This window comes from Callospermophilus lateralis, chromosome X (assembly GCF_048772815.1).
Source record: "Callospermophilus lateralis isolate mCalLat2 chromosome X, mCalLat2.hap1, whole genome shotgun sequence".
In the NCBI taxonomy this organism is placed as follows: domain Eukaryota; kingdom Metazoa; phylum Chordata; class Mammalia; order Rodentia; family Sciuridae; genus Callospermophilus; species Callospermophilus lateralis.
In genome coordinates this window covers 29829893-29856681 of record NC_135325.1, presented here as the reverse complement: position 1 = coordinate 29856681, position 26789 = coordinate 29829893, and the positions used below count along the sequence as shown (strand labels likewise).

At 37.5% G+C, this 26789-nt stretch overlaps 1 protein-coding gene across 1 annotated transcript in view; it reads left to right on the top strand.

The window, feature by feature from the left end:
• Maob (monoamine oxidase B) overlaps positions 1 to 26094 on the top strand; it is a 106903-nt gene extending 80809 nt beyond the window's left edge. The window contains exons 6-15 of the mRNA XM_077106961.1: positions 3309 to 3450; positions 4871 to 5020; positions 5568 to 5727; positions 9810 to 9906; positions 11656 to 11709; positions 14214 to 14271; positions 19163 to 19260; positions 23278 to 23389; positions 23901 to 23963; positions 25107 to 26094. Coding sequence (XP_076963076.1) covers positions 3309 to 3450; positions 4871 to 5020; positions 5568 to 5727; positions 9810 to 9906; positions 11656 to 11709; positions 14214 to 14271; positions 19163 to 19260; positions 23278 to 23389; positions 23901 to 23963; positions 25107 to 25259 — 1087 coding nt within the window. The 3' untranslated portion in view covers positions 25260 to 26094. The remainder of the gene's footprint in view (positions 1 to 3308; positions 3451 to 4870; positions 5021 to 5567; positions 5728 to 9809; positions 9907 to 11655; positions 11710 to 14213; positions 14272 to 19162; positions 19261 to 23277; positions 23390 to 23900; positions 23964 to 25106) is intronic.
• Positions 26095 to 26789: the final 695 nt, after the last annotated feature.

Below are 26789 nucleotides of genomic sequence, written 5' to 3'. Positions count from 1 at the left end.
TATTTGGCCAGTATCTTTCCCAGCATTTCTCCTCCCCCATCCATCTGGTCCCTTTCCTCTACTGATCTCCCTTTGATTTTCATGAGATCCACTGCCACTTTTCTTTTCCTTTTTCCTCTTTAGCTTCCGCATATGAAAGAGAACATATCACCTTTGACCTTCTGAGTTTAACTTATTTCTCTTAACATAATGGTCTCTAGTTCCATCTGTTTTCCTGCAGATGACATGCGTTCCTTCTTCTTTATGGCTGAACAAAACTCCATTGTGTATATATACTACAACAAATCATAGTTTCAATATGATCACAGCTGTGATCAGTTTTAGAAAACCTATGCCTATCAAAATGTATCAAAATGAGACTGGTAATTATATTTTTGTGTGTAGAATATGGAAGATACCCTTCCCTTATATTTTTATCTTATGAGTTTTCCAATTATCTAATATACATATTTTTCATGTAGAAAAATGTTATAACATTTATCTCTCAAAAAGTCAACAGAGCAAAACCAAATATATTACACTAGTTTTCTCGACCTTCCATACTCAAATATTGTTCAGCTCATGCCCTTTCTTCTGATGGTCCCAGAGTAAATCAAATAAAGGATTATTAATGGACTAGCCCACCAGAGAGAATTAAAGTTGTCCCTGCCTTATCTACACCTTGGCTTTCAGTGGTCTCAGTTATCCATTGTCAACCTCCATCTGAAATTATTATGTTTCAGGATTTTTTTAGAAAGAGACTTTAATCACATAACTTTTATTGTAATATATTATTGTAATTGTTTTATTTTATTACTAGGTATTGGTGTTCATCTCTTCCTCTGCCTAATTTATAAACTTAACTTTATCATGGTATATATAGGGAAAAAAACAATAAATACAAGTTTTGGTACCATCTAAAGTTCAGACATTCACTAGGAATCTTAGAGTGTATCCCCTTTGGATAAGGGTGGACCACTGTACTTTTAGGTCTCCCTTCATTTCAAACCAGGATTATTTCTTTCCCACCAAATTGATGACAGCAGCAATTAGAATCTCAACAGCATTTTTGTGTTTAATATTGGTTGTCTAGCTGGTTCCCTGCTAAGATTTTATTATTTATGACTCCCTTTAGTCAATGTCTTGAATTTACCTATAAAATTAAGGTATAGAAAACAACAAAAGATATTTTCATTTTGAAGTACTGTTTTAAGCTAATGTCTGAATATTTGCTTTGGAAAGATGCTGCAAATTTATTTTGCAATTTCCATCCTATCAGTGATCATATTGAATCTCACCAAATTAATTCTAAGTCACTTCAATGTATATATAATACCATTTGTGGGATGGAATGATGGTAGCTGTCACAAAAGTGCTGTCAGGTTGCAGACATTGTCAATAACTTATATGTTAGTCACAATCCTATAAATTTCAAGGGTTAATATACACTAAAGTAGAGATCTTCCCTTTGGTGAGTATCTGTTCTTTCAAGGTTGTGAGTTGACTAATGATAAATGATTTTGAAGTTTTAAAAACCTGAGTTTTGAGTAAGCATGATAGTGGGTCATGTAGTTATATATTATTAAACTCTCTGAGACTCAGTTTTCTGGCTTGTAAACTGGGGAAAGCTAACAGTTATTTTACAGGGTCATGACAACAATTGAACAAAATAAAAAGTTTAAAGAAGCTGGGCATGGTAGTGGATACCTGTAATCCCAGCAGCTCAGGAGGCTGAGGCAGGAGGATCACGAATTCAAAGCCAGCCTCAGCAACCTAGCGAGGCCTAAGCAACTCAGTGAGACTCTGTCTCTAAATAAAATATAAAAAAGGGCTAGGGATATGGCTCAGTGGTTAAGCACCCCTGGGTTCAATCCCCCATACCAAACAAAAAGTTTAAAGACTACTGAGTGTGGAAAAACTTAAACAAATAAAAAATGGTATAATTTATTTCACCTTTTGTCAGCATTATCAAGTAGAAAATTCTGCCTCAAGTGTAACTAAACTAACAATATGCAAACTTTACAACAAAGGCAAAACCGATATTGGTCCTTATTAAAGCTATCCCAGAGTATACATTACTACTGAATTTTAGGGCATGCTAGATATAACCGAGACTTTGGAATTACATGAGATTGTTTACTTTCTGATGTGCTTCTTGACAGTATATATCCTCTAGCTATTTACATGCCAAGAAACCAAGCAAAGGTTCACCCTCTATGCTTTGTTAATTGCTTTCCCACTGGTCTAGCCTTTGAGCTTGTCTTCTGTTACAGAGTAAAATAAATTGAATGGATAACTGTGACTAATTTTGCATTCAACACAGCACCTAGCATATCCTTTGTACATTAAGGATGTTTCAAAAAGAGTATTTAATAGTTCTTCTCATTTATTCATTCATTCGGGTCCCAGCTCTCATAGGTTGATATTATAGTGGGGGAAACAGCAATAAATATAATAAATCAATAATGAAGATAATTTCAGACATTGAGAAGAGTTCTAAAGATACTGTACAATGTCAAAACAATAGAAAATGTCAAGATTCTGGGAATATGGAAGCCAGTGCTCATTTTCACAGATAAATAAGAACACATCTTTTCTTGGGAAAACATTAGAATGTATGTTGGGGGGAGTTGAGAATGAGATAGACAAGGTAGGCATGGGCTATGTTACTTGGGGCTATCTTATTCTGGTTTTGATAGGATGCTAGTAGAGGGATTTAATAATAGAATGACATGACTTATTTTATATTTGAGAAAGAACCCCATAGTGGGGAGGGAGGTAAAGAGCATCTGTCTTCTAGTGTGATCAATATATATGTGGTGAGGACAAGAGGAGGCAGAGAGGCTAGACTGGAGGAGGTAATTGCAATACTTCTGGTAAGAGATGACACTCATTTGGTGGTGGTGAAGGTAGAGTGGTGTGTTGAGAGATGACTGGACTTCCTGATGGATTGAGTTGAGACAAAGTAATGGACAGAGAGAAAAATCAAGCTTGATTTCTAAGATGTTGGTTTTAGCTACTGAGTGAATGGTGGTGTGTTCCACTGAGATGAGGAATCACTGAAAAACAGTGGATACGTGGGAACAAATTGTGACAGCATAGAATATGGAACACAAGCTGATTCTGAGTAAGGTATTTTGTTTAAGAGGAAGATAAATCCCTAAATATCTGATGTCTTGTTTATAATATTGGGTTATATTGACATTTTCCTGCAACTTGTCAAGTTGTGCTAAATTTAGCCAAGAGAATGTATTATTTGAATAATGCCTAGATAATTAAGTTATACTCTCCTACATTTGCCAATTTTGCTGTTGCTTTTTCCTGAGCAGATCTGCAAAGAATCTTGCCAGTCTCTTTGTGAACCTTTGTGTTACTGCAGAGACCCATGAGGTCTCTGCTCTCTGGTTCCTGTGGTATGTGAAGCAGTGTGGGGGCACAACTAGAATCATCTCAACGACCAATGGAGGACAGGTACCAGTTAATTTCACCACCATCTCAACAGAAAACCACTACTACTTTCAATCATGAACTGCTGAAACTTGAGGCAGGCTTGTGGCTTTTAGTGTTTTATCATGGTAGCTCAGAGTGATATTTATAAGGAGCAGTCTGTCATCAGGTAACCAGTGTAAGAACTGAGTAGCCAATGTAATTTTAGAATTAGGCTTATCCCTTTTTAAGGACTTTTGCCATTTCCATTTGTAGATATTTCCAATTATTGTTTGGTAAATTTGTATATTATCGGATGGACATAACTTGAGCACTTCTTGGAAAGTTCAAAAAGAAAAGTTAGAAATGCATTTTCAAATTTAAAACACATGGAATTAATTAATTCATTCATTCCCTATTTCCTGAGCCCCAGTATTACATGAGACACTATGCTAGGCACAGTAGGAAGGGGATTAAAGTCCTTAGATAATCTGCTTAATAGTCACATTCATTTTCTTTTCCTTCTACTTTCTTTTCTTTTTCTCCCTCTTCCTTTTTACTCCTTCTTCTTCTTCCTGGATCTGTTTGAAATTTTTTAAAAATCAACTGAACTGAAAATTGGAAAAGAGGAGACAGCTCAACTGTGTACACAGGCAGGCAGAATATTTGGAAGTTTTGGAACATTTGGAAGCAGGGCTCAGGGCAAGTGGGTGCAGTGAGGTGAAGTGACCTTGGTGACCACAGAAGAATCAGGAACTGTCCCAGGCTGACCTGTAGGGTGGGGTGTGGTGTAGAGGCAGGGATGTTCTGAGCCTCATTTATAGGGCAAGGCCTAGGTGAGCTCAGGCAGGTGGTAGCTGAGTAGTAGTTTCACAAGACCCAACAGCTCAACAAAACAATGCAGAAGGGCTAGGCATAGTGGCACACACCTGTAATTCCCAACTACACAGGAGGCTGAAGCAGGAGAATTGTAAGCTCTAGGCCAGCTTGGGCAACTTAGTGAGAATCTATATCAAAATAAAAAATAAAAAGGGCTGGAATGTAGCTCAGTGGTACAGTGCTTGTGTGTGCAAGGGCCTGGGTTCCATCCCAGTATTGCAAGGAAAATAAAAAGACTGGAGGTATAGCTCAGAAGTACAACAGTCCTGAGTTCAACCCCCCAAATCCACCCCAAATGCAAATAGGACATAGATCAGGGGTGGTGGCAAGACAGATGGGACCTGGAGATCATTCTAAGGATGTCCTGCGGAGGTTGGATCCTGGAGATCTACAAGTTGCTTTGAACTTGATTTAGAAAACCTATGATTTTATCAAAAGTCAGCAGTCCCCAGTTAGAAAACAATGGTTAAAGATATGATTCACAACAGTTATTCTACATCTCAGATTGAAGAGAAGCTAGGAAAATAAGCCACTTAGAAATTTATACCCATCCTTGTTTTTCCCACCTGCCTTTTTTTCTTTCCAGGAGAGGAAATTTGTGGGAGGATCCAATCAAGTGAGTGAGCGAATAATGGAGCTCCTTGGGGACCGAGTGAAGCTAGAGAGACCTGTGATCCACATTGACCAAACAGGAGAAAATGTCCTTGTGGAGACCCTAAACCACGAAACGTATGAGGTAACCGAGACCCTTAAACAGGTAGAGGTGGGGAGACCAGAGTCTCATAGATAACCAAAGCTTACATAAAGTCAAGAATATCTCAGCTATCATAAACCCTTTGAGAAGGTAATGTTTGAGCACAGAACTGAAGAAAATTCTGGATTGAGCCACGTGTCTGTTGGGGAGAAGATTGTTCCAAGTAGATGGAATGGCAAGTGCCAAGGTGAGAAAAAGTCTGGCATGATCAAGGAACAGCAAGGTGGTCAAAATGACAGAAGTAAGAGGAGTGAAGTTGGAAGATCAACATGAGGTTGAATCAGAAATGTACCAGGAGTCTGTTTCATATATGACCTTGGATGTGACTGTGAGGAACTTGACTTTGATTCCAAGTGTAATGGGAAATCATTGGAGGTTTTGAACAATGAGGGTTTCTTTAGGTTTTAACAGGATCTTTTCAGTTTTGCTGTCGAGACTAAATGGGGACAAGGGTGAAATGAGAGAAGATCATTAGGGAAAAACTGAAACAACATACCAATGATGTTTAACCATGTTGCTTTTCTTTCAGGCAAAATATGTGATCAGCGCTATTCCACCCATTCTGGGCATGAAGATTCACTTCAACCCACCTCTGCCAATGATGAGAAACCAGCTGATCACTCGTGTGCCTTTGGGTTCAGTCATCAAGTGCATCGTTTATTATAAGGAGCCCTTTTGGAGGAAAAATGGTTAGTACTTTCCTCATATAAATATTTCTGCAGAAGGTCTAACACACTTGGTGTCAATATAGGCATTTGCTTGAAACTATTTTTATTAAAATTCTGGATATAACATTTTATATTCAGAATTTTAATAAAAATAGTTACAAGCAAATGTTATAAGCAAAATTCCAGGTTCTTAAATATAGTTCTTTCAAATAAAACACATCAGCACAAATTCTTGGAATTAACTTTCCTTGGTATCTGACCAACTCTTAGTACAATTAGATATAACATTTATTTGATCCTCCCACAAAATCTTGTGAAAATAAATTAGTACCATTTTCTAATACATTTTTGAAATATGAGTTTGTAAAGCTATTTGCAGTGGTGGGAATTCTGGAAATTTCCAGGCCATTTCTCATTAGTGTCAAGATTCTACCATATTAAATTAATTCATTCATTCATATCTAGTCCTCATGGAGGACAGTACACGTGGATGCTCACTGAAGTCCTCTATTTTGCAGAAAGGTTCTAGATCTACTTTATCCAACACACTAGCCACAGTCCTCATGTGGATGCTGAACACTTGAAATGTAGCTAGTGAAATTAAGGAACCGAATTTTTCGATTCTATTTCATTTTAGTAGCTAGAAGCTACTGCTTTGGACAACACAATGCTAGAGTCTTATCACATTTCCTTTTATCATGTCTCCTTTTCTTCCAAGTGGAGATCAGGAAAGAACAGTCAAACTCTGGGATTGAGAGCAAAGAGCAGGGTGGACTGAAATGAGGAGCAACACAGCCGAAAGGAAGATGGCTGGAGACAAATGTAGATAATGTCACAGTTTGGTCTCAGAGTAGTATTTCCTGTGTACAATCAGCCCTTTGTATCCACAGGTTCTACATCCATGGATTCAGCCAATCACAGATCAAAACTATTTGGATAAAAGCATTCAACCTTTGACTTTTTTCATTTGCATTTTCCTATTGCTAGAGATGCTAAACATTTCTTCATATTTTGTTGGCCATTTGTATCTCTTCTTTTGAGAAGCATCTCTTTAGTACTTTTCCCCATTTACTAATTGGGTTATTTGTTCTCTTTTTTTGGTGTTAAGTTTTGTGAGTTCTTTATATATTCTTGATATCAGTGCCCTATCTAAGGGGAATGTGGCAAAGATCTCCTATTTCCTAGGTTCTCTCTTCATGAACTTGTTTTCTTTGCTGTGTAGAAGCATGTTAATTTGATGCCATCCTACTTATTGATTTCAGGTTTTATTTCTTGCACCTTAGGAATCTTGTTAAAGAAGTCAGTTCCTGTGCCAATATGTTTAAGTGTTTGCTTCCAACAGCTGGAGAGTTTCTAGTCTAATTTCTAAGTCTTTGATCCACTTGGAGTTGACTTTTTTGCAGGGGGGTCAAGTTTCTTTCTTCCACATATGGATTTACATTTCTCGAGGCACTATTTGTTAAAAGGCTATCTTTTCTCCAACAAATGTTTTTGGTATCTCTGGTATCAGACATAACCAGTTCTTGATTGCTTCTTTTCCTTCTAGCATCATGCTAAACACTGCCTTTATTTTATTTTATTTTATTTTATTGTGTATATTAAGACATCATATATAGACATAGTGAAATGATTATTGAGGTCAAACTAGTTTACATATCTCTTCACATAGCCATTGTCTTAGTCAGCTTTTCACTATCATAACAAAATGCCTGAGATAATTTGCAAAGAGAAAAGGTTTATTTGTGGTCACAGTTTTGGAGGTTCCAGTCCATGTTCAGTTGACCCCATTGCTTTTGGGCCTGTGACAACACAGCACATAATGGTGAGAATGTGTGGCAGAGAAAAACTGCTCACCTCATTGCCAAGAAGCAAAAGAGAGTGAGGAGGGGGTCTATAGTCCTACAGTCCCCTTTGAGAACATTTCCCCAGTGACCTAAAGACCTCTGTCCCACTAGGCTCTGTCCCTAGGCTCAATTTAAGTTCTCATAGGTATACTATATATAGGATGGTGGGACACAAGGGATTATTAAGAATGAGACTCTACTCAATTTGAGGGGACACTGTGTGCACAGGCAAGTAATAGAAAGTGCACTGATGCTGCATGAAATTCCACTGGCACAAACGTGGCTTTTTCTCTCTGCCCCTTGATTCTTTATTTTCTCTAATTGCACCCACCTGACACAGAGTCCACTTTCTATGGCAGTTCATTCAGCTGATCCCTACATCATCAAGATGTGCCTGCTCATTTTGCTGATGAGATATGTCTCTCTCTCTCTCTCTCTCTCTCTCTCTCTCTCTCTCTCTCTCTCTCTCTGCCTTTTTTGGGGCCACACTGGAGATTGATCCCAGGGATGCTTTACCACTGAGTTACACCCTGGGGTCCTTTTGTCCTTTTCATTTTTATTTTGAGACAGGGTCTCACTAAGTTGCTGAGGCTGGCCTCAAACTTGCGATCCTCCTGCCTCAGCCTCCCAAGTTCCTGGGATTACAGGCATACAGTATGATGCCTTGCTTTCTGCCTTCTTATAACATGTGATTCCTTCACTAGTTCTCTTATATTCTTAAGTCTTCTTGAATTCTTGGATGGACTTTGAATTTTTTTTTCTTCTCACACTTCAGTCTTGATCAACATCATTCCCACCGCAACACACCTAAGGGGCACACAAACACATTGACTTTCTCATAGGTCCACAGAGGGGAGGGATGTGAGAGTAGAGAGAAAAGCAAGGGCAGTTTAAAAAGCCTCTGGGTGTGTCTTATCACACACTTGTGCCTGAGCACAGGTTGGGGAGGTGTGTGCCTGCAAAGTTCTTTCTCTGTTCTTTCTTCCTCATTTTGAAACCCTCCTATTGGCTTTTCTATATAACATTTGTTCCAGAGTCTTCCACCATAATTTTGTTGAAACAACCTCCAATTTGCAAGAAAATGATGGAGCAGGGGGAAGAGTACGCTGCAGTAGGATATTATTATAACATTTCAGACCCTGGCCTGACAGTTTTACTGCTGCTCTGTCATAGTCTTTTGTTAAAATTGAATATATAGTCATTCCCAGGATCCATGGGGGACTGGTTCCAGAACCCCTACGGATACTAACATTCTCAGATGATCATGCTCCTTATATAAAATGCCATGCATCCTCTTGTATACTTTAAATGATCTCTATTTATAATAGCTAATGCAATATACATGCTGCATAAATATTTATTATACTATGTTGTTTAGGGACTAACAACAAAAAAGTCTGTACATGTTCAGTACATGTGTAATTTTTTTCAAACATTTTCAACCCAATGTTTTGAATCCACAAATGTGGAACCCACAGATTCAAAGGGCTGATTATGTTTTGGGTTTCATGGGGGGTGGGGGCTGAAGGAAGCCCTTTTATCTAGAATGAGCTGAATTTGTTTCCCAAGATTTTCTTAAAGGGGAAAGGGTTTTTGGAGATCATGTTTGAAATGAAGGTTTTGGACTCTATGAACTTTAGTCCTGTCTGCCCTGTTTTCAGCCAAGAAATAATTCAAGTAGAATAAGTGGCCAGATGTAGTGGTTCACACCTGTAGTCTCAGCTACTTGAGAAGCTGGTGCAGCTGGATCACTTGAGCTCAGGAGTTTGGGGCCAGTCTGAGCAACACACCAAGACCCCATCCCTAAAATTCAAAAATAAAAAAATAAAAACAAAACAGAATAAGTAGCTTTTCATAAAATTTAAATATGCAGTCCCTTCTGTTCTATAGGAAAGGACTAATATTTCCCTTACACATCTTTGATTTTATTCTGATTCCTTATAAAAAAGAAAATAGGGGACACAAGTGTTAATGGCAAGAAAAAACAGATTTTTTAAAATGGTGACCTGGATGAATTCAAAATATCATATTGCCCTATTCTTTGCAGAGAAGAAAGGACTTATAGTTTGATTTTTTTGTTTGTTTTTTGCTACTCAGCCCTCTTATCTATATGTTTGGTTTGTCTTCATAAATTTAGAGTGTACTATGCTGTTTTCAGACTTTGGGCTTCTCAAATTGAAAAATGTGTGCTTCATTGTAAGTGCTACAGATAGTTTGATAGGACGATGAATGAGTTCTTCCATTTTGCTGTTATCCAAGATTACTGTGGAACCATGGTTATTGAAGGAGAGGAAGCTCCAATTGCCTACACACTGGATGATACCAAACCTGATGGCAACTATGCTGCTATCATGGGGTAAGACAAATTATGGCATTGTGGTTGTGTTCAGTATTGACAAGATAATCAAACACTATTAATACATGTGCCTCAAACTTTGTTAAATAATTTTTTTTACTGAATGACACTACTATCCAAATCCTGCAATAGAAAAATTCATATTGCTTCTTTTCTTTGATGTGTTCCAAGGAATAAATATCTACGAGAGACATATAATACCAATAACATTTTTAATTTGCTATATTAATTTTCCACTTCATATTTAGTGCTGGGATATATATATATATATATATATATATATATATATATATATATATATATAATCTATTATTTGTTGAAACATGATTCAAAGACATAACTTGGGGTGTTTTGCTAAGAAAGCTTCTTGTGGAAGCTGCGTTGACACCAGTGTTGTGTTAATCTGTTTTGTGTTACTATAACAGAATACCAGAGACTGGATAATTTATAAAGAAAAGATGTTATTTTAATTCACATTTTTTGAAAGTCCCGGACCATGGTTTCAGCATCTACTTGGTTTCTGGTTAGGGTCTTGTGTTGCATCACATATGGAAAAGTGAAAGGAAAGTGAGTGTGTGATATAAGATCACAGTGAGAGAGGAAGGAAGAGAGCCAGAAGAGGAAGCCAAACTTACTTTATAACAACCAACTCTTATAAAAACTAATCCACTCTTGTAGGAGCTATATTAATCCTTTCATGAGAGTGAATCCCTGAAGTCTGAAAATGCCTTTTAAAAAGCCCCACCACCTCTCAACACTATCACAATTGGAATTAAATTTCTACATGAATTTTGATAGGAATAAACCATATCAAAACCATAGTAAATATTATTCCTGTGGGATGCTGGGATTTTCTCATTTCTGCTAGAGAGGGAACCAAGGTCAGTCCTATCCTCAACTTTCCAGGAAAGATAACAGCACAGATGGGAAACAGAACCTGTTCCAAAGAGGTGTTTAACTGAAGCAACTAAAATTGTGATGGACCTAGGACATGTATAAGTTTATTTCATATACATCCAAGGTGAGAAAGGGCAGTCAAAGTCAGTTGTTAATTTGAAAGCAATCATAGTGCTGTAAATGGAGAGAGAATCTAAAAGTTCACTGCTAGGGAGACACCATGGTGAAGAAAGAACCAAAGAATAAGAACTAGGTTACATTGGAAGGACTCAGATGCAACCTTAATTAAAACATTTGAGGTCCAGGGTTCATTCCTATTGGCCACCAGCCAGATGGGGGAAAGTGGGTCACTCATCATATTACCCTATGCAGAAATCTTTGCCAGTCATCTATTTTTTGTCCCTTGTTCCCCAAAGCTACAAGATGCTCTTCAATGTCAGGAATGTAACATGTAAACAGTTAAATCTCTGAACATGAAATAGGTAAATGTATAGATTGTTTCTTCTGGTTGGCTTTGAACATTGAATACCAGGCAAATGTATAGTATAAAAATGAGACCAGGATGAGGGAGGGGAGGAGAAGGGAGGATAGTAAGGACAGCAGAATAAAATAGACATTATTATTGCTGTGGGTATATACGTGACTATATGACCAATGTGATTCTGCAACCTGTACACTCAGAAAATGAGAAATTATATTCCATGTGATCCAAATGTATGATATGCCAAGAGCATTGTACTGTCATGTGTAGCTAATTAAAACAAATAAAAATAATAAATAAATTAATAAATAATGAGACCAGGATGAAAGAAATCATTAATTTCCTTTCTCTTTCTTGTTTCTATATTTCAGATTTATCCTTGCTCACAAAGCAAGAAAATTGGCACGTCTTACCAAAGAAGAAAGGTAGCAAAAGAAGTGTTTCTTCTTCCTTCCTTCTTTCCTTTCACTCCTCTCCATCCCTGTCTCCATCCCTGCTTTCCCTCTTTCTTTTCTCCTTTACTACCTATCTGCTTGCCTTTCGATTTTACTGAATTTTAAACTTACAAACTGCCCAATAATGTGTGCATTGACAATACTGTGTGTCTGTTATGCTAATTATAAGGGTCTGGTTGTATAAAGGCACAGAGCTGATAACTTAAGAACCAGTTATTCAAATTAGTATTTATTGAGTTTATTGTACACCAGACACCATGCTAGGAACTATGAAGACTGTGAAAATGAATATAAACCAGGGGCTGAAAATGCACTGGTGGAGAAGATAACCAGGTAGAGAAATTACTGTGTTGCAGAGCCATACATGAGTGATGCATAGCAATTACAGATTATAGGTACAGAGGGACTGATTTCTCTGGAGGTGGCAATTTCTTCTGGCAATTAGTATTCATCACTGCCAATTATGTATTCCCACACCACTACATATTTACCAACTAAGAGCCCTTAGTAACCTCATGTGCATTCTTTCCCCTTCTGTCAGCATGCTCCTTTGTGACCAGTGACATCTCTGTGTGTGGCCAGGGCTATAGAGGTCTGCTTAAGCCCTCATCTCAAAATGTCCCCATTGCAATATAAGATCCATGAAAGTTAGGGAGTGTTGTTTGGTTAGTTCACTGCAGCCTCTCTAGTGCCTGGAACAAATCTTTTCCCAATTTACCTTTTGATTATATTTATAGCTCATTTTTATACTATAGTATCATTTTATCTCTTTATCAAATTTATCCATTTTTAAATCATCACTGACAAATGCTCTATCATGCATAGAAAAGACTTTCCTATTCCAAGATTATTTTTCTTTTAAAATCACCAATTTTCCCCACTACTTTTCTAGGCTCATCTATTTTATGAAAATCTTTAATCCTTCTGAAATATATTTTGGTATAAGAAGTAATATAAGGGTCCAACTTTATTTATTTCTTTCATGGGCAGCCATTTGTCCCAGAGCCATTTTATTGAATAATCTGTCATTTCTTCACTGGTTGAAGATGTTCACCTTTATGAATTCTAAATCCGCTTATGTAATTGGTTCTATTTCTGAATTTAATTTTACTTCTTTGTTCTTTCTGGCTTTTTCTCTGCTTGTGCCAAACCATTTATGTAAAAATTAAGAGGGAGACAGAGAAAGGGAATGAGAGAGAGGAGAAAATATTAGGCATTTTAATACACCTTTATAAAAATAAATTTCTGAATTCAAAATAATAATGAAAATATTTTAAAAATTATTGGCTTAGCTTTGAAACATGTTCAAGACCCTTGTTAGCATTACTATTCTGTTAAAAGCAGGCTTGAAATGACTTTTTTTTATAGTTGACTAAATGAATTGAATAAGCGACTCATTTTAGTTGACTAATTATAATGGTTGCCTTATTTCCAAATTCCCCATTAGATTTAAGAGCTACTATTTGTTCAACATTTATTTATTACATACCAGTTAGTGGGTGGAGAAATTGACATCAGTGGCTTTCAAACTTGAGAATCATCTGGAAAATTTGTGGCAATGCAGACTGATGCTACACCCTTGCTGAATTAGGAGGTCTGGGGCAGGACCTGAGAATTAACATTTCTAACAAGTGCCCTCATGGTGTTGATGCTGTAGATCTGGGAACTACAGTTTTCCATCATTAATGAAAAAAACCGTGGATATGGTTGTTAAAAAAATAAAGCTCAGAAAGCTCTAGTAATGTGCTTGAGATCTCACAGTATCTAAGAGGCAGAAACAGAAATCACAGCTTTTCCTGCTCCCTACATTCTCCACTGTACCCACCACAGCCTCATAGTAGGGAGGAAGATAGAGGAAGGTAAGTAGAGCTATATTGTCACCCTCCCAAAATCTTCAGTACTTACTAAGGCAGATGGACTGACACTTAAGAGGTACCTGGTCTCTTTTATCCAACAAACGAAGAAATTGCCCTGGGTCCCCTAGTGGTTTGAGCAACACGTTATTTGACTTTCTTAAAGATTTATCAACAATCTCTCATGATTCATATTTGTGATCTCATTGGTTTAAGACATTTCAGTTAGGACAAAATGCCTTGATCTAAAAACTTAAAATGAAATGTTGAAGTAGAAGCAATGGCTTACAATCTTTTTTTTTTTTTTTAATTTGCCTATAATTTCACAGCTGGTGTGTGCCTGGGTCTACATTTTATTTTTGACTATAAGTTCTAGTTTTCTAGATGAGGTTTATAATATACAGTATTAAGTGGCCCTTAATCACTTGGCCTACTGTTCTTTTTAAAATTCTTTTTAGTTGTATATAACATTAGGGTACATTTTGACATAATCACAAAAGTATGGAATATAACTTGCTTACCGAGTCTTTCTTATAAGGGGATGGGTGCCCCTCACTTTTTCTTTCCCTTCCTTTCTTCATCTTCACATTTGTCCTTTCTGTTGTTATTGTTGTTCTGTAGGCTGAGGAAACTGTGTGAGCTCTATGCAAAAGTTCTGGGCTCCCAGGAAGCTCTGAAGGTAAGACTGCTTCCCATCCCTTTCCTAAGGGTGATAGAACTTGTTCATCCTGAAGCAAGGATGGGTTCACACATATAGAGCCCTAGAGCTCATGTTTACTCTGATATGCTTTCAGAGGATCTGCATAGGGCTGGTTAATTTATAAGTGGTCCCAAAGAGTATGGGTCCTGGATGTGCTGATGGCAGGTAAGGAACTTTGTAACATGTTGTGGTTTTGGTGGTGCTACACTTGTCCCTGAATTCAGAGCTCTACCTGGAGCAGGTTGTTGGGCTCCTCTGCCTCCAGCTCCATCAGGAGGTGAAGAGGGTAGGGGTTTCAGCTATCCATAGGAGTTTCTAGATCCTGGAAGCCAGGATAGGGATGAAAAATAGCTTTCCTTTATTCTGGTGATCTTGTAAGACCAGAGTCTCATTCATGCCCACAAACTAACACTCACTTCACTCTCACTGTCTTACAGTTAAAAATAGGAGGACCTGTTCCCCTCCCTATAATGTCCCCTTTTCTGCCTTGTTTTACCCTTGAACATTAGGGATGGAAGGAAGACAGGCTGATGCCAATCCCTGTTAGGTGAGTTTCCTAGACACCTTTGGAAGTAATCCTGAGGAAATGATGATCTTCAAATTAATCAAGTATAACTCTTGATATGGTTACAGGTCAGGGTGGGGGCAGGTAGGAGAGGGTGGTAGAGTGGTAAGCAAGCAATCCAGTACTTCCTTGGGACGTTTAGTGACAGAGGGCCCAAGGTGCTTATAACCATCTCCCTCATCAATATTTAAAATGACAAATTGCTGTTCTTGTAATGATCACAACATTGATGGATTTTTACTGCTTTGACATGGATTATATCACCTTTTGAAAGTGGTTATTAAAGCCAGGGTCCATGAACCATTTGAGGACAGTGGAGAGTGATGTACAAATGAGCAATTAAAATGTGAAAAAAAAAGGCTGGTTATATAGCTCAGTTGGTAGAGTGCTTGCCTAGCATGCACAAGGCCTTGGATTCAATCCCCAGTCCCACAAAATAATAATAATAATAATAATAATAATAAGAAGAAGAAGAAGAAGAAGAAATCTAATGAAGGAGCTGAAAATGTTTCACTAGTTAAGCCTCTCAGACACAAGTCTCTACAATATATACCATAATCTAGCTGAACAGCTACATAGCTTACTGCTATTGCTCCTAATATATACATTGCTTGGTTTTGGAGAGGCTGACTTCCTCCAGGTCAAGTAGTTGTGGCCTTTGATTTTGTTGACCCTTATTTCTTTTCTTCCTTTCTTTCTTCCTTTCTATACTGCCAGGGATAGAACCCAGGGGTTCTTGGCCACTTAACTGTATCCCCACACCCATTTTTTTTTTTTTTTTTAATTTTGAGGCTGAGTCTCACTAAGTTGCCCAGGATGGACTTGAACTTACAATTCTCCTGTCTTGGCCTGCCAAGTGGCTGGGATTACAGGTGTGTGTCACCAAACCTGGCTTTATTCATTATTTTAAAACAAGATTTTTAATTCAATTAGAGATTATCTGTGCTTGATATAGGTGAAACACATGCTCTCAAGGGTTTTTTGAAATTCTTGCTCAACAAATGAACAAAAACTAGTCATTGATTGGTTTGGAGAGAAATATAATATTAATGAAAAGTATGCTTTGTTTTTTTTATTTCATATGCCATTAGTAAATATAAATATAAACATAGACTCCAGGCCTCAGGGTGGTATAGCAAACCCAAAATATACACACTAAAACAATCACTTAACATCTGTTAAAATTCATTAGATTTTTGTTTTGTTTTGTTTTTGGTTTTCATTTTGTGTTTGCTTAAAAATGCTATTAGAGATATTCCAGCTTCTTTGAAGTCACATTCTGAGACACTCTCAGGCTAAAGCAGTTTGTAATTGAAGTTCCTCCAGCAACTTGTGAGGTGGTTGTCTGGCGAGGAAAGCAATTATTCTCATATTTTCCCAAAAAAAGGGTGGTCATTTTCATTTGGAAAAATCTCTTTCTAATGTGGGATGATTAATTCCAGATGATAAAAATGAGTTGGTTCTGTCCTTCTATGGTTTTGTCATAGAGAGAGACACTTGCTTTACTCTTGCTTTAATGTTTACTGTGTAGAAGGAAAAAAAATATTCTGAAAGTAAAGAAAGGTGAAATTTCAAATTTTCTTGAAATTGCCTGCAAGCAGTCAGAGAAGGATGCTCAAGAGGTGGCTACAGCCCTCAGATGCCAGAGCATGCTGTATTGGGGACACCACAACAGACCTGGAGCCACTAAACCCATCAGGCGAGGCTTCATCCTTTGCAAATTGGATGCCTTAAGAATGACTATCCAAAGTCAGTTATGCAATTGCAAAATTTTTTTTAAACAAAACGTTTTTCAAATCTATTTTAAAGAGACTTTTTTTTCTCTTAAAACTTGCTGTGTTGATTTTATCTTTTCAAAGTAATGTTTAATGATAAATTATCTATTTAGTTTTTACCCCCTGGGGATTGAACCTAGGGCCTTGCTCATGCTAGGCAAATGTTCTTCCACTGAGTGACTCCCAGTACTTGTTTTTTTCTTACTTATTATTAGAGCTTTATAGTTACACATAATACCAACCAACTCATAAATGTATGGAAATTGATTTCAATTCATGATACTCCCTTTTACCTCCTGTCCTCCCTCTCCTCCTCTCCCTTTCTCCTTCCTCAACTTCATTTGACTTCCTTTAGACTGTCTGTTAATTTATATTTGATTGCTTCTTTTTGTTATCCTATCTTTTCCTCCCTGTTTCCTTTATTTTACTCTAGTTTCCACATGTGAGAGAAAACATTCAAACTTTGAGTTTCTGAGTTTGACTTATTTCACTTAGCATGTTATTCTTCATTTCCATTCATTTACCAGAAAATGCCATAATTTCATTCTTCTTTATGACTGAGTAGAACTCCATTGTGTGTGTGTGTGTGAGAGAGAGAGAGAGAGAGAGTGAGAGTGTGTGTATGTATGTGTGTGTGTGTGTGTATCTTACTATTTCTTAATCCATTAATCTATTGACTAGCATCTGGGTTGACTTTATAATTTAGCTATTGTGAATTGTGCTACTTTAAATATCTAGGTAGCTGTATCACTGTAGTGTGCTGATTTTAGATCTTTTGCCAGCCCTTGTTTTTTAAAAGAAGTTCAAACTTTGTACAATCTCACATGAAGTTTTGCCTATTAAGACCAATATTTGTTTACAAGTACTACCATCAACAGTAACACCTGCGTGCCACAAAACCTAGGTTTATCTTTCCAGCTCCCCTTAACAAAACTCATCTTCACAAGAAAATATGAATCTGCTCATCCTTTTCCTTTTTTAAAAAAAATATTTTTTAACTATAGTTGGACACAATACCTTTATTTTATTTATTTATATGTGGTGCTGAGGATCAAACCCAGGGCCTTGCACATGCTAGGTAAGCACCCCACTGAGTCATAACCCAGACCCTATCCTTTTTCTTTGACAGACATGTTTTTCTGATTTTTTCTGTCCAACCACTCCGGTAAGCACAAATTCTTTTTAAAAACATTTCTCAAACCATTAGGGACTACAAACCTCTTAATAGATCAGATCAAGTTAAATATGGAAATAAATTACAGCTTATGAACAGTACTTATGGCAAGACATGCACAAACCAAGTGAGAAAATTTACTAAAACCTGAATTTCTTTGAGGTTTCTTACCCAAAACATTGATCTGCCTAAAGAAAAATCTTGAAAAAAAAAAAAAACAGGATATGGGGCTGGGGACATAGCTCAGTTGGTAGAGCGCTTGCCTTGCATGCACAAGGCTCTGGGTTTAATCTCCAGCATGCCCTGGGCTCAATCCCCAGCACCACACACACACACACACACACACACACACACAGAGAGAGAGAGAGAGAGAGAGAGAGAGAGATACACCCACACACACAAACTGGATAATGAGACTCTATTTCAGAAATATAGGCAAATTCTGTACCTATGGATTCAACCAAACGTGATGGAAAATATTTGGAAAAAATGCATTTATAATGAAGATGTACACAATTCACAATAACTAAACTATGGAACCAACCTAGATGCCCTTCAATAGATGAATGGATAAAAAAATGTGGCATATATACACAATGGAATATTACTCAGCAATAGAAGAGAATAAAATCATGGCATTTGCAGGTAAATGGATGGCATTAGAGAAGATAATGCTAAGTGAAGTTAGCCAATCCCCAAAAACCAAATGCTGGATTTTTTCTTTGATATAAGGAGGCTGATTCACAGTAGGGTAAGGAGAGGGATCATGGGAGGAATAGATGAACTCTAGATGGGGCAGAGGGGTGGGAGGGGAAGGGAGTGGGCATGGAGTTAGAAATGATGGTGGAATGTGATGGACATTATTATCCAAAGTACATGTATGAAGACATGAATTGGTGTGAATATACTTTGTATACAACCAGAGATATGAAAAATTTTGCTTTATAAGTGTAATAAGGATTGTAATGCATTCTGCTGTCATATATAAATTTAAAAAATAATGAAGATGTACATACTTTTTCTTGTTATTTTTAAATAAATGTCATGGTACAAAACAGTAGTTTTACATAGCATTTGCATTGAATTAGGTATTATAAATCATGTAGAGATGATTTAAAGTATATGGGAGAGTGTGCATAAGTTATATGCAAACAATATGCCATTTCATATGAAGGACTTGAAAATCCAAGGTTTTTTGGTACCCATCAGAGGATCTGGAACCAATTTCACTTGGATTATGAGGAACGGCTGCAAATTGGTTCTCTACCATGAAGTCTCCTAGACTGTGTTTGATTTATTCTAGACAAGATCTTTCCCTCTACATCTCGTTCAGGCTGTTGTCACTGTGTCTTACAGCCAGTGCACTATGAAGAGAAGAACTGGTGTGAGGAGCAGTACTCTGGAGGCTGCTACACAACCTACTTCCCCCCTGGGATCATGACTCAATATGGAAGGTAGAGTAAAAATGGGCTAAGCAGTGACTGAAATCCCCTGCATCAGAACCCAAACTCTTCATGTCACTTCTCTCCTCTGTTTCTTGTAAAACAAAAGAAAATAAATACCAAACTAAAAATTAAAAAAAGAAAAAATCCCCGATTTGTTGGTGTCTTGTGATTCTCAGGAATGAAGCACCATGATGCTGCTTTTCATGCTTCATTCATCTGGAAGAGTAATCCCAGTCAATATAACCAAAGAAGGCTAGTGCATAAGAATAGCTATAGGGATAGTCAGAGGGTTCACTTATATTGGCAGAAGAAGGGTCCTTATACTGAATTTAGAACTCAGTCAAACTTCCTCCAGTGCACCTCTGTAAGTCCAAGATGGGTGCAGCATTATAAACATGAAATGAGTTCTAGACTGGTGTGAAAGGACTTAGGTTCCTGTTTGGACTACCAATAGCCAACTTTGTTATTTTGGACAAATTGCATTTCTCCGAATCTCACTTTTCTTAGCACGTGGATAGAAACACACAAAATGGCATATGATAAGCAATAATCAGTGCATTAATCAGAGTACAAGTTATTTGAATGACTTTATTGAGATATAATTTATATCCTATGACCCTCCCATTCAAAGTACACTGTTCAATGACATTTTGTATTCATAGCATTGTGCATCCAAGTATGATCCACTGAAGTTTTTAGTTCATTGTATTTGATGACAATTAACATGGCATTAATTAATAATATAGCAGTAATTATTATGACCATTATAGTTACACTAAACTAGGCAATCATGTAATGCCAAGACCTCAATCAAAATAAAATGGGAAATGTAGAATAGTGAGTGAAAGGCTGTTGAGAATAGTCAACACACAAAGAGTATGAGTAAATGGAGTTGGCTAATCAATAAGTCCATAAAAACCTAGAGAGATTAAAAGCTGTTTTTTAGAAGATGCATAATGATTTTTGTTAGCACTTTCCTTATCTTCTTGCACATAGCAAAATATGATCCAAGAGAACATTCTGGGGCCAAAGAGCACTACCTGATAAACTATTGAGTCATTAATTTTCAGATATGCTGAGTGTAGAATAAGTCAATAGTAATTGTTTCATTTTGTATATATTGGCTAAATGCCAGCTCTTTGGAAAACATTGTACTGGAAACTTAAATATCAAGGACACCCCTCCCTGCTGAGGGGCTGACAGTGTGGTGGGTCAGGGTGGGTGTGAGGTGGGGACAGAACATAAAAAAAGATTGGTTTTAAAGTATTGAGGTAAGTGCTCTAATAGAGGGACATAATAATACCCTGGGAATACAAGGAGGTATGAGTTCACCCCACCAAGGAAATCTGCAAAGGCTTCACAATGCAGTGTGTAGGAAACAAAAGGCCACTGGGGATACAGTCTAGGCAGATGGCACTGCATGAACTAATGCTTGGAATCCTGTAAGTTCTTAGAAGGTCCAGGGCAAAGCTTAGCATGGCTGGGCTATAGGTGATATTGTGGATGGCTTAGAGAATCAGACCAGAAATTTCTATAGGTTCTTTTGCCTCGTGTGACACTTTCAGAAATATAAAACTTTGTGTTTCTACAAAGAAAGGGCACCATTGCATTGGTTTTGTTTTTGGTTTGGTCTTAAATCCAAAGTGAGATGTCATGAGATTTTTGACCACAGAGTGGCAAGTTTTATATTCAATCCCATAGACTATCAGGAAAATGCCTTTTGGAGCTGGGAACAAAAAAGAACACTCACACTGGCCTGATCTTGATCACGTGAGAGAAGCATGATAATATCATTGCATCAGTCATTGGCCGTAACATGGTTATACCTTCTTTCATCTCTGTTCTTTCCACGGACATATGCCAGGCTTCATATCACTACCTTCAACTTGTAGAGTAGAAACTAAGGCACAGCATAGTTTAATGACATATTCCAGCCAGAGCAGAGACTATTTCCCCACAGGACACCCCCTGACTCTTCAGAGCAGTGGCATTTGGGACACTGCAGAGTCAGATCTTTAGGGCACAAGAAGGACACAGTAAGTGTTCTGTTTCCAGAAGGAAGACAGAAGACAGAGTTCAAGGTACAACTTTGCAAAGAACAGAACACACATTTCTTAAGCATTTTTTTCTTCTGAATACAAATAAAAACTGATTGTAACAATTACATAGTAAAACGCATAAGCCACCAGAAATAAATGTGGATCTCTCATTTATGATATTTTATATATTTTTTGTGAATATATACTATCTGATCACTCACCTACAAAAGAAGGGGGAGGAATTTTCTTATCTAGCTGTGGAACTTGTTTTTCTCTCAAAACAATTTCCACATGACAGTGGAGGGAAACTCTTTTGTCTGTTTAAATTAATTCTTGGGTTATACGTTTCTCCATTCTGATTGTGAGTCTGATTAATTCTCTAAGCTGGTTGTCCCTCTTCTAATCTTTAACTCTAGGGCTTGGCCAGACCTCCCAGAAGTCTCCAAATGGAATAAGTTCCCTCTGTAAAAAGTGAACAAGCAGTAAAATAATATAGCATAGTTTAATGAACATGGAGTGGGAAAATCCACCTTCTTTTGCAGGAAACCTTTCCTGAATACACCTAAGCTCTTGATTATTTCATGTTATCATTATCAGCTTACCAATATTCTATAATATCTTCTCTTGTATTTCCTCTCCCTTTTTTGATGATAGCAATAAGGGCAGGTGAAGAAAAATCTATCAATTCAGGCCAGCCTGTTCACTTTTCTGATAAGAAGTCCAGTGGTGTAGAGTGTTCACTAAAGTGCAACATGAATGTGAGCTTTGGACATTCTTTATCTGATACAATACAAATAATGACTTGTGGGCAGTGCATCTCTTATGACATTTATTTTCAGTTTCGATAGGCTTACCCTCTTACAAGCCAAATGTCATGGCACTTGCATTCCTTTGAATAGCATGTGGGCACTCTGTTAATGGTAATGGTGATGATATACTAGGAAAATTGTATAGGATAAAAACAGAAACTGACTTCTTTGGGATGTGGTTCAAACCCTGGCTCTATTTTCTATCAGTGTAGCTCTTGGTGAGTCACTGCACATTTCTCCCAGTCTCAAATTCCTCATGTGTACAAACAGATAATAATAATAGCTATTCATAAAACTCTTGAAAAGATTGAAAATTAAGCTAAAAAGAACAAAAATAAATAAAAATGAATAAGTAAATAAATAATAAAACGTTGGGATTAAAAAGAAAAAAGAAAATCAATGCAGTATACAGAGGAAGAATAACCGGTTGACTAAGACTGTTGGATTCCAGGTATATATTATTTGGGTTCAAATGTAGCTCTGCCACTTACACTCTGTGAGCTAGAACAAATTAATTTGTCTTTGTAGCTGGCTATGTTCTAGGAAGCAGTCTCTCAAATAATTAGGGTATATGTTAGTGCATACCCTTGAAATTTAACACTGGTGGAAAGGAGAGTCCAGTCATAGTCAACCCCAGCAGAGGAAAGTGCTCAATGAATGGTAGTTATGAAGCCATAAGGCTCATGGATTTGTTCTATGTTGCTGATCAAAACAGTATTAGAAATCACCAGACCGCCCCCTTGAAGATATGGGGAAGCCAGAACTCAATGAAAGGAAGTGATTCATCAAGTTCATTGGTGGAATAACCAGGTGGGAAATTGGGGGCACCTGTCACTTTACCCAGAGATGGTGAGCCATGAAGGGAGCCATATGGGGCTGGGTTCCTATAGTCCCTACTTCATGTAGGTGAAGCAAGTACATATTTTGCCTCCATAGATGTCAGCTCTCCTTTAACTGTGAGCTCTTGGTACAGGAGTAGACTTTGGCTTTTATCCATTTTTGTCTGTGTCAGAGATGATGCAAAAGCTGTGGGAACCTAATGAACGTTATTCCAAAATTACCAATATCCTCCTTAAAGTTTTGAATCTGAAGAAACTGACCAGCCTTGATCTTTGTGGGAAAGCTCATCTCTGACTGTCAGACAGTAAGCACACTTACCTCTTTTCTTTTGTTTCCAGGGTTCTACGCCAGCCAGTGGGCAGGATTTTCTTTGCTGGCACTGAGACTGCCACACACTGGAGTGGCTACATGGAGGGGGCTGTGGAAGCTGGGGAGAGAGCAGCCCGAGAGGTAGGGCCTATTGTCGTGGGCTGTGGGCAAGGAAACAACACATGATCTTCTAACAAGAAGATCAAAGATGTCTGAGATCCTGGTGGCCATCCCCCACCCCATAATCCCCCTCTGAAGAACAATTTAATGGTGGTTTCAAGTAAAAGGAAACTCCTTAACCTAAAAGTAATAACCAGAATATCTAACATATCACCCAAAATAAAAAGAGCTTGTGGGATTATACTGGAGAGATAACCTAAGTCTGATACTATAGAATCAGACATGTTTCTATTAGGATTCAAAATTCATTTTTATCCTCCTTGACAATTCCTCTGATCTCATTGGCATTAAAACATGTTCACAAAAATAAAATTTATGGTAAAACTCTTGGAGCCTTTTAAAGAGTAGATTGCTCTAGCCTTTACTTTGATATTTTTGACGGAGACATTCACTTTGTTCTATATCCAAACATCAGATTAGGAGAAGGATGGTGTAAAGTTTTCTCTTCATGAAGGTGCTCTTTTCATTTCAGATCCTGCATGCCATAGGGAAAATTCCAGAAGATGAAATCTGGCAGCCAGAACCGGAGTCTGTGGTAGGCTATATTTTACTTCATGAATTTAGATGTCAATCCAAAGATTGAATTGACAACCATCTTTCCTAAAAGCAGTTATTTGCAAGAAAACACACATGGATATATATCCATAGGCCCTTTCTTAAGTAGTTCACCCCATGAATGTTTAAATAGGCATCATGGGTTAGGGTAGAGGTGAGAGGTTTAGATGAACTTTGATTAATTTTAGCTGCCATGCCCATTGCATGTTATTAGAAAAAAAATTTTTTTTGATGAGGGGAAGACACTCCTCTGATAATTCTAAACTTATTTAGAACCAATAGGAAGCTGGAGATATACCTCAGTGGTAGAGCATCTGCTTAGCTTGCAGAGGCCCTGGGTTCAATCCCCAGCACCACAAAACAAACAAAAAATTAAAAAAATAAAAAAACAAAGAACTTAATAAATGTCTTTTGAATAAATATCTGACCTGATGAATCTCTACAGGAGGAAAGAAAAGAAAGGAAAGTATATTATCTCCAGTCGAGGAGCAAAGTGATAGAACAAAATGGAACATATTTAGATTAAAATTTATTTTAATATACTTATTTTTTTGTAATAAAACCCCAGGAGGTATTCCTGGATAGAAGGAAGAATGCATAAAAATTAGAAAGAAAATACATTGTAGAGGACAAGAAGCAAAAAGGTCAAACATTTCTCTATCTTTATGAGTCAAAGAGAATAACCCTGATACTCCAAAGTGATTTTCTAGTGCTTCTACTAGAGATGGGATTGTGGACTGCAGGGACCAATGATGCATTTTCTCAACAAATATTTATGGCCCATGTGTTCTGCATTGGCCATTGAACCAAGGTTATAGCAGTGCTTTCATAGGGCTCCCCATATGGTGGAAAATACAGATAATGACCCAACAAGCACAGAGTATGACAGAGAAGATATGCTGAAGGAAAATGTAAAAAGAGGGGATCATCTCAGGCTGGGGGCTGCAGAATGGCTCCCTATGGATGTGAAGTGGAGAAGAGGGAGTGAGTGGTTTAGCAGAGTCATGTTTTAATGGCCTAGAGGTTGGGCAGAGTGAATCACTTTTGGAGCAGCGGTGGAAGTAGAATCTCTGAAATGAAGTACACAAGCCCTGTGCTAATACCAAATGTTTTCTGAACCCAGGACGTCCCTGCACGACCCATTACCACGACCTTCTTGGAGAGACACTTGCCCTCTGTGCCAGGCCTGCTAAGGCTGATTGGATTGACAACCATCTTTTCAGCAGCAGCTCTTGGCTTCTTGGCCTACAAAAGGGGGTTATTTGTGCGTGCCTAACAGGATCTGTAACCACACCCTCTTCTTACTCTATTTGGGATATGAGCTTGGGGAAGGGATTGCAATAAAATTCTACAAAGACATAAAGAATGCTGAATGAGGTGGGGAGCAGGAGAATAAGTCAGACCCCAAGAAACAGTGTATCTTTCTTTGTGTTGGCCCCTGGTTAGCATCCCTTACCTAGCTTAGCCCCCTGCCCCAACCATTTCCAAGTTTATTGCCCTTAGAATCTTTAGAATGATAGATTTGTTTAAGGTCCTTGCTTTCCCACTACATACCTTGCCCATATGCACGTAGCTAGTTTTTGCCCATCTATGTGGCTTTCTGCTTGTCCTTCTTTCTGCCTATAATATCCTCCCTTTACCAAGTTCTCTGCATTTGTCCTTAGAATCCTGTATTGTTATAGTTGGAAAACCCTAGAGACCATGTAATTTTCACCTTCTGTTTTAGAACTGAGTAAATCAAAGTTGTCAGAAGTGGAACTAATTGCCCAAGATCCACAATAAACCACTGGTATTTGGGTGACTGGAACACAGGTTCAATGCTTTTCCCACCTCCCAAGATGAATTCTCCAATTGTGCTCTTGCCCCCCCTGCCATCATTGATAATGGTGTCCCGTGTGGGGGTGTACTCTGTACTATGTTGTATTGTGCAGCTCAAATGCTATTCAGTATATACCCTTAAGCATTGATGTCTTGTTCACTGTCTCCAGCTGACTTTAATTTTTTTGAGAGTAGGAATCTTGTCTTTGTCTTTCTTTTGTATCCTCCATTATGTCTCCACACAAAGATCAGTACACAGTTCAGTAATTAAAAATAAAGCTGATTGAGCAGATGTCTGCTGTCTTTTCTTTTATTTTTGGGTAATGACCTTCAAGGTTTTGACAGACCAAATCAAGATCCACTATTAGGTATATAATTGTGGCTTGAAAGCATTTAGTCAAAATTTTCCTGAAGCCCGTTGATGCATGCATTTTGATTGTGTGATCCATCATGGGTGGCATATGTGTGAAAACTTGGTAAATGATTTATAATGATATGGTGAGGATGTTAAGTGACATGATTCCTTGCTCTTATTCCCCTAAAAAAACTTTGAAAATAATTGACATATTAATAAGCAAGATACTTCATTATTAAGGTAATTATATTTCAGTTGACCTTTCATATTCTTTATCAGTGCAAAGCTTTTAACTAAGTATACTCATTAATTTAAAACTACAGTTTCACAGTCCATTAATTCCTATTTGAACTACTTTTTAAATGATATCATCATTTCAAAGCACTCATGCCTCTTGACACTCAAGGTTGGTTTTTATCAGGATGTATTTAAAATCCACAAATGACCATTTTCACACTGTCCTTTAGAAAAATGAAGCTGATTATTCTTAGCATAAGTGAAATTTAAGAAATACTCCAGGATTAATAAATAATAATATAGAGTTTCTGATTTTACACTGACATTCACATACATGAATTTATAGGAAGTGTGGAAACTAATGAGGAAATTAAAGAATCCACAACTTTCTTTGTG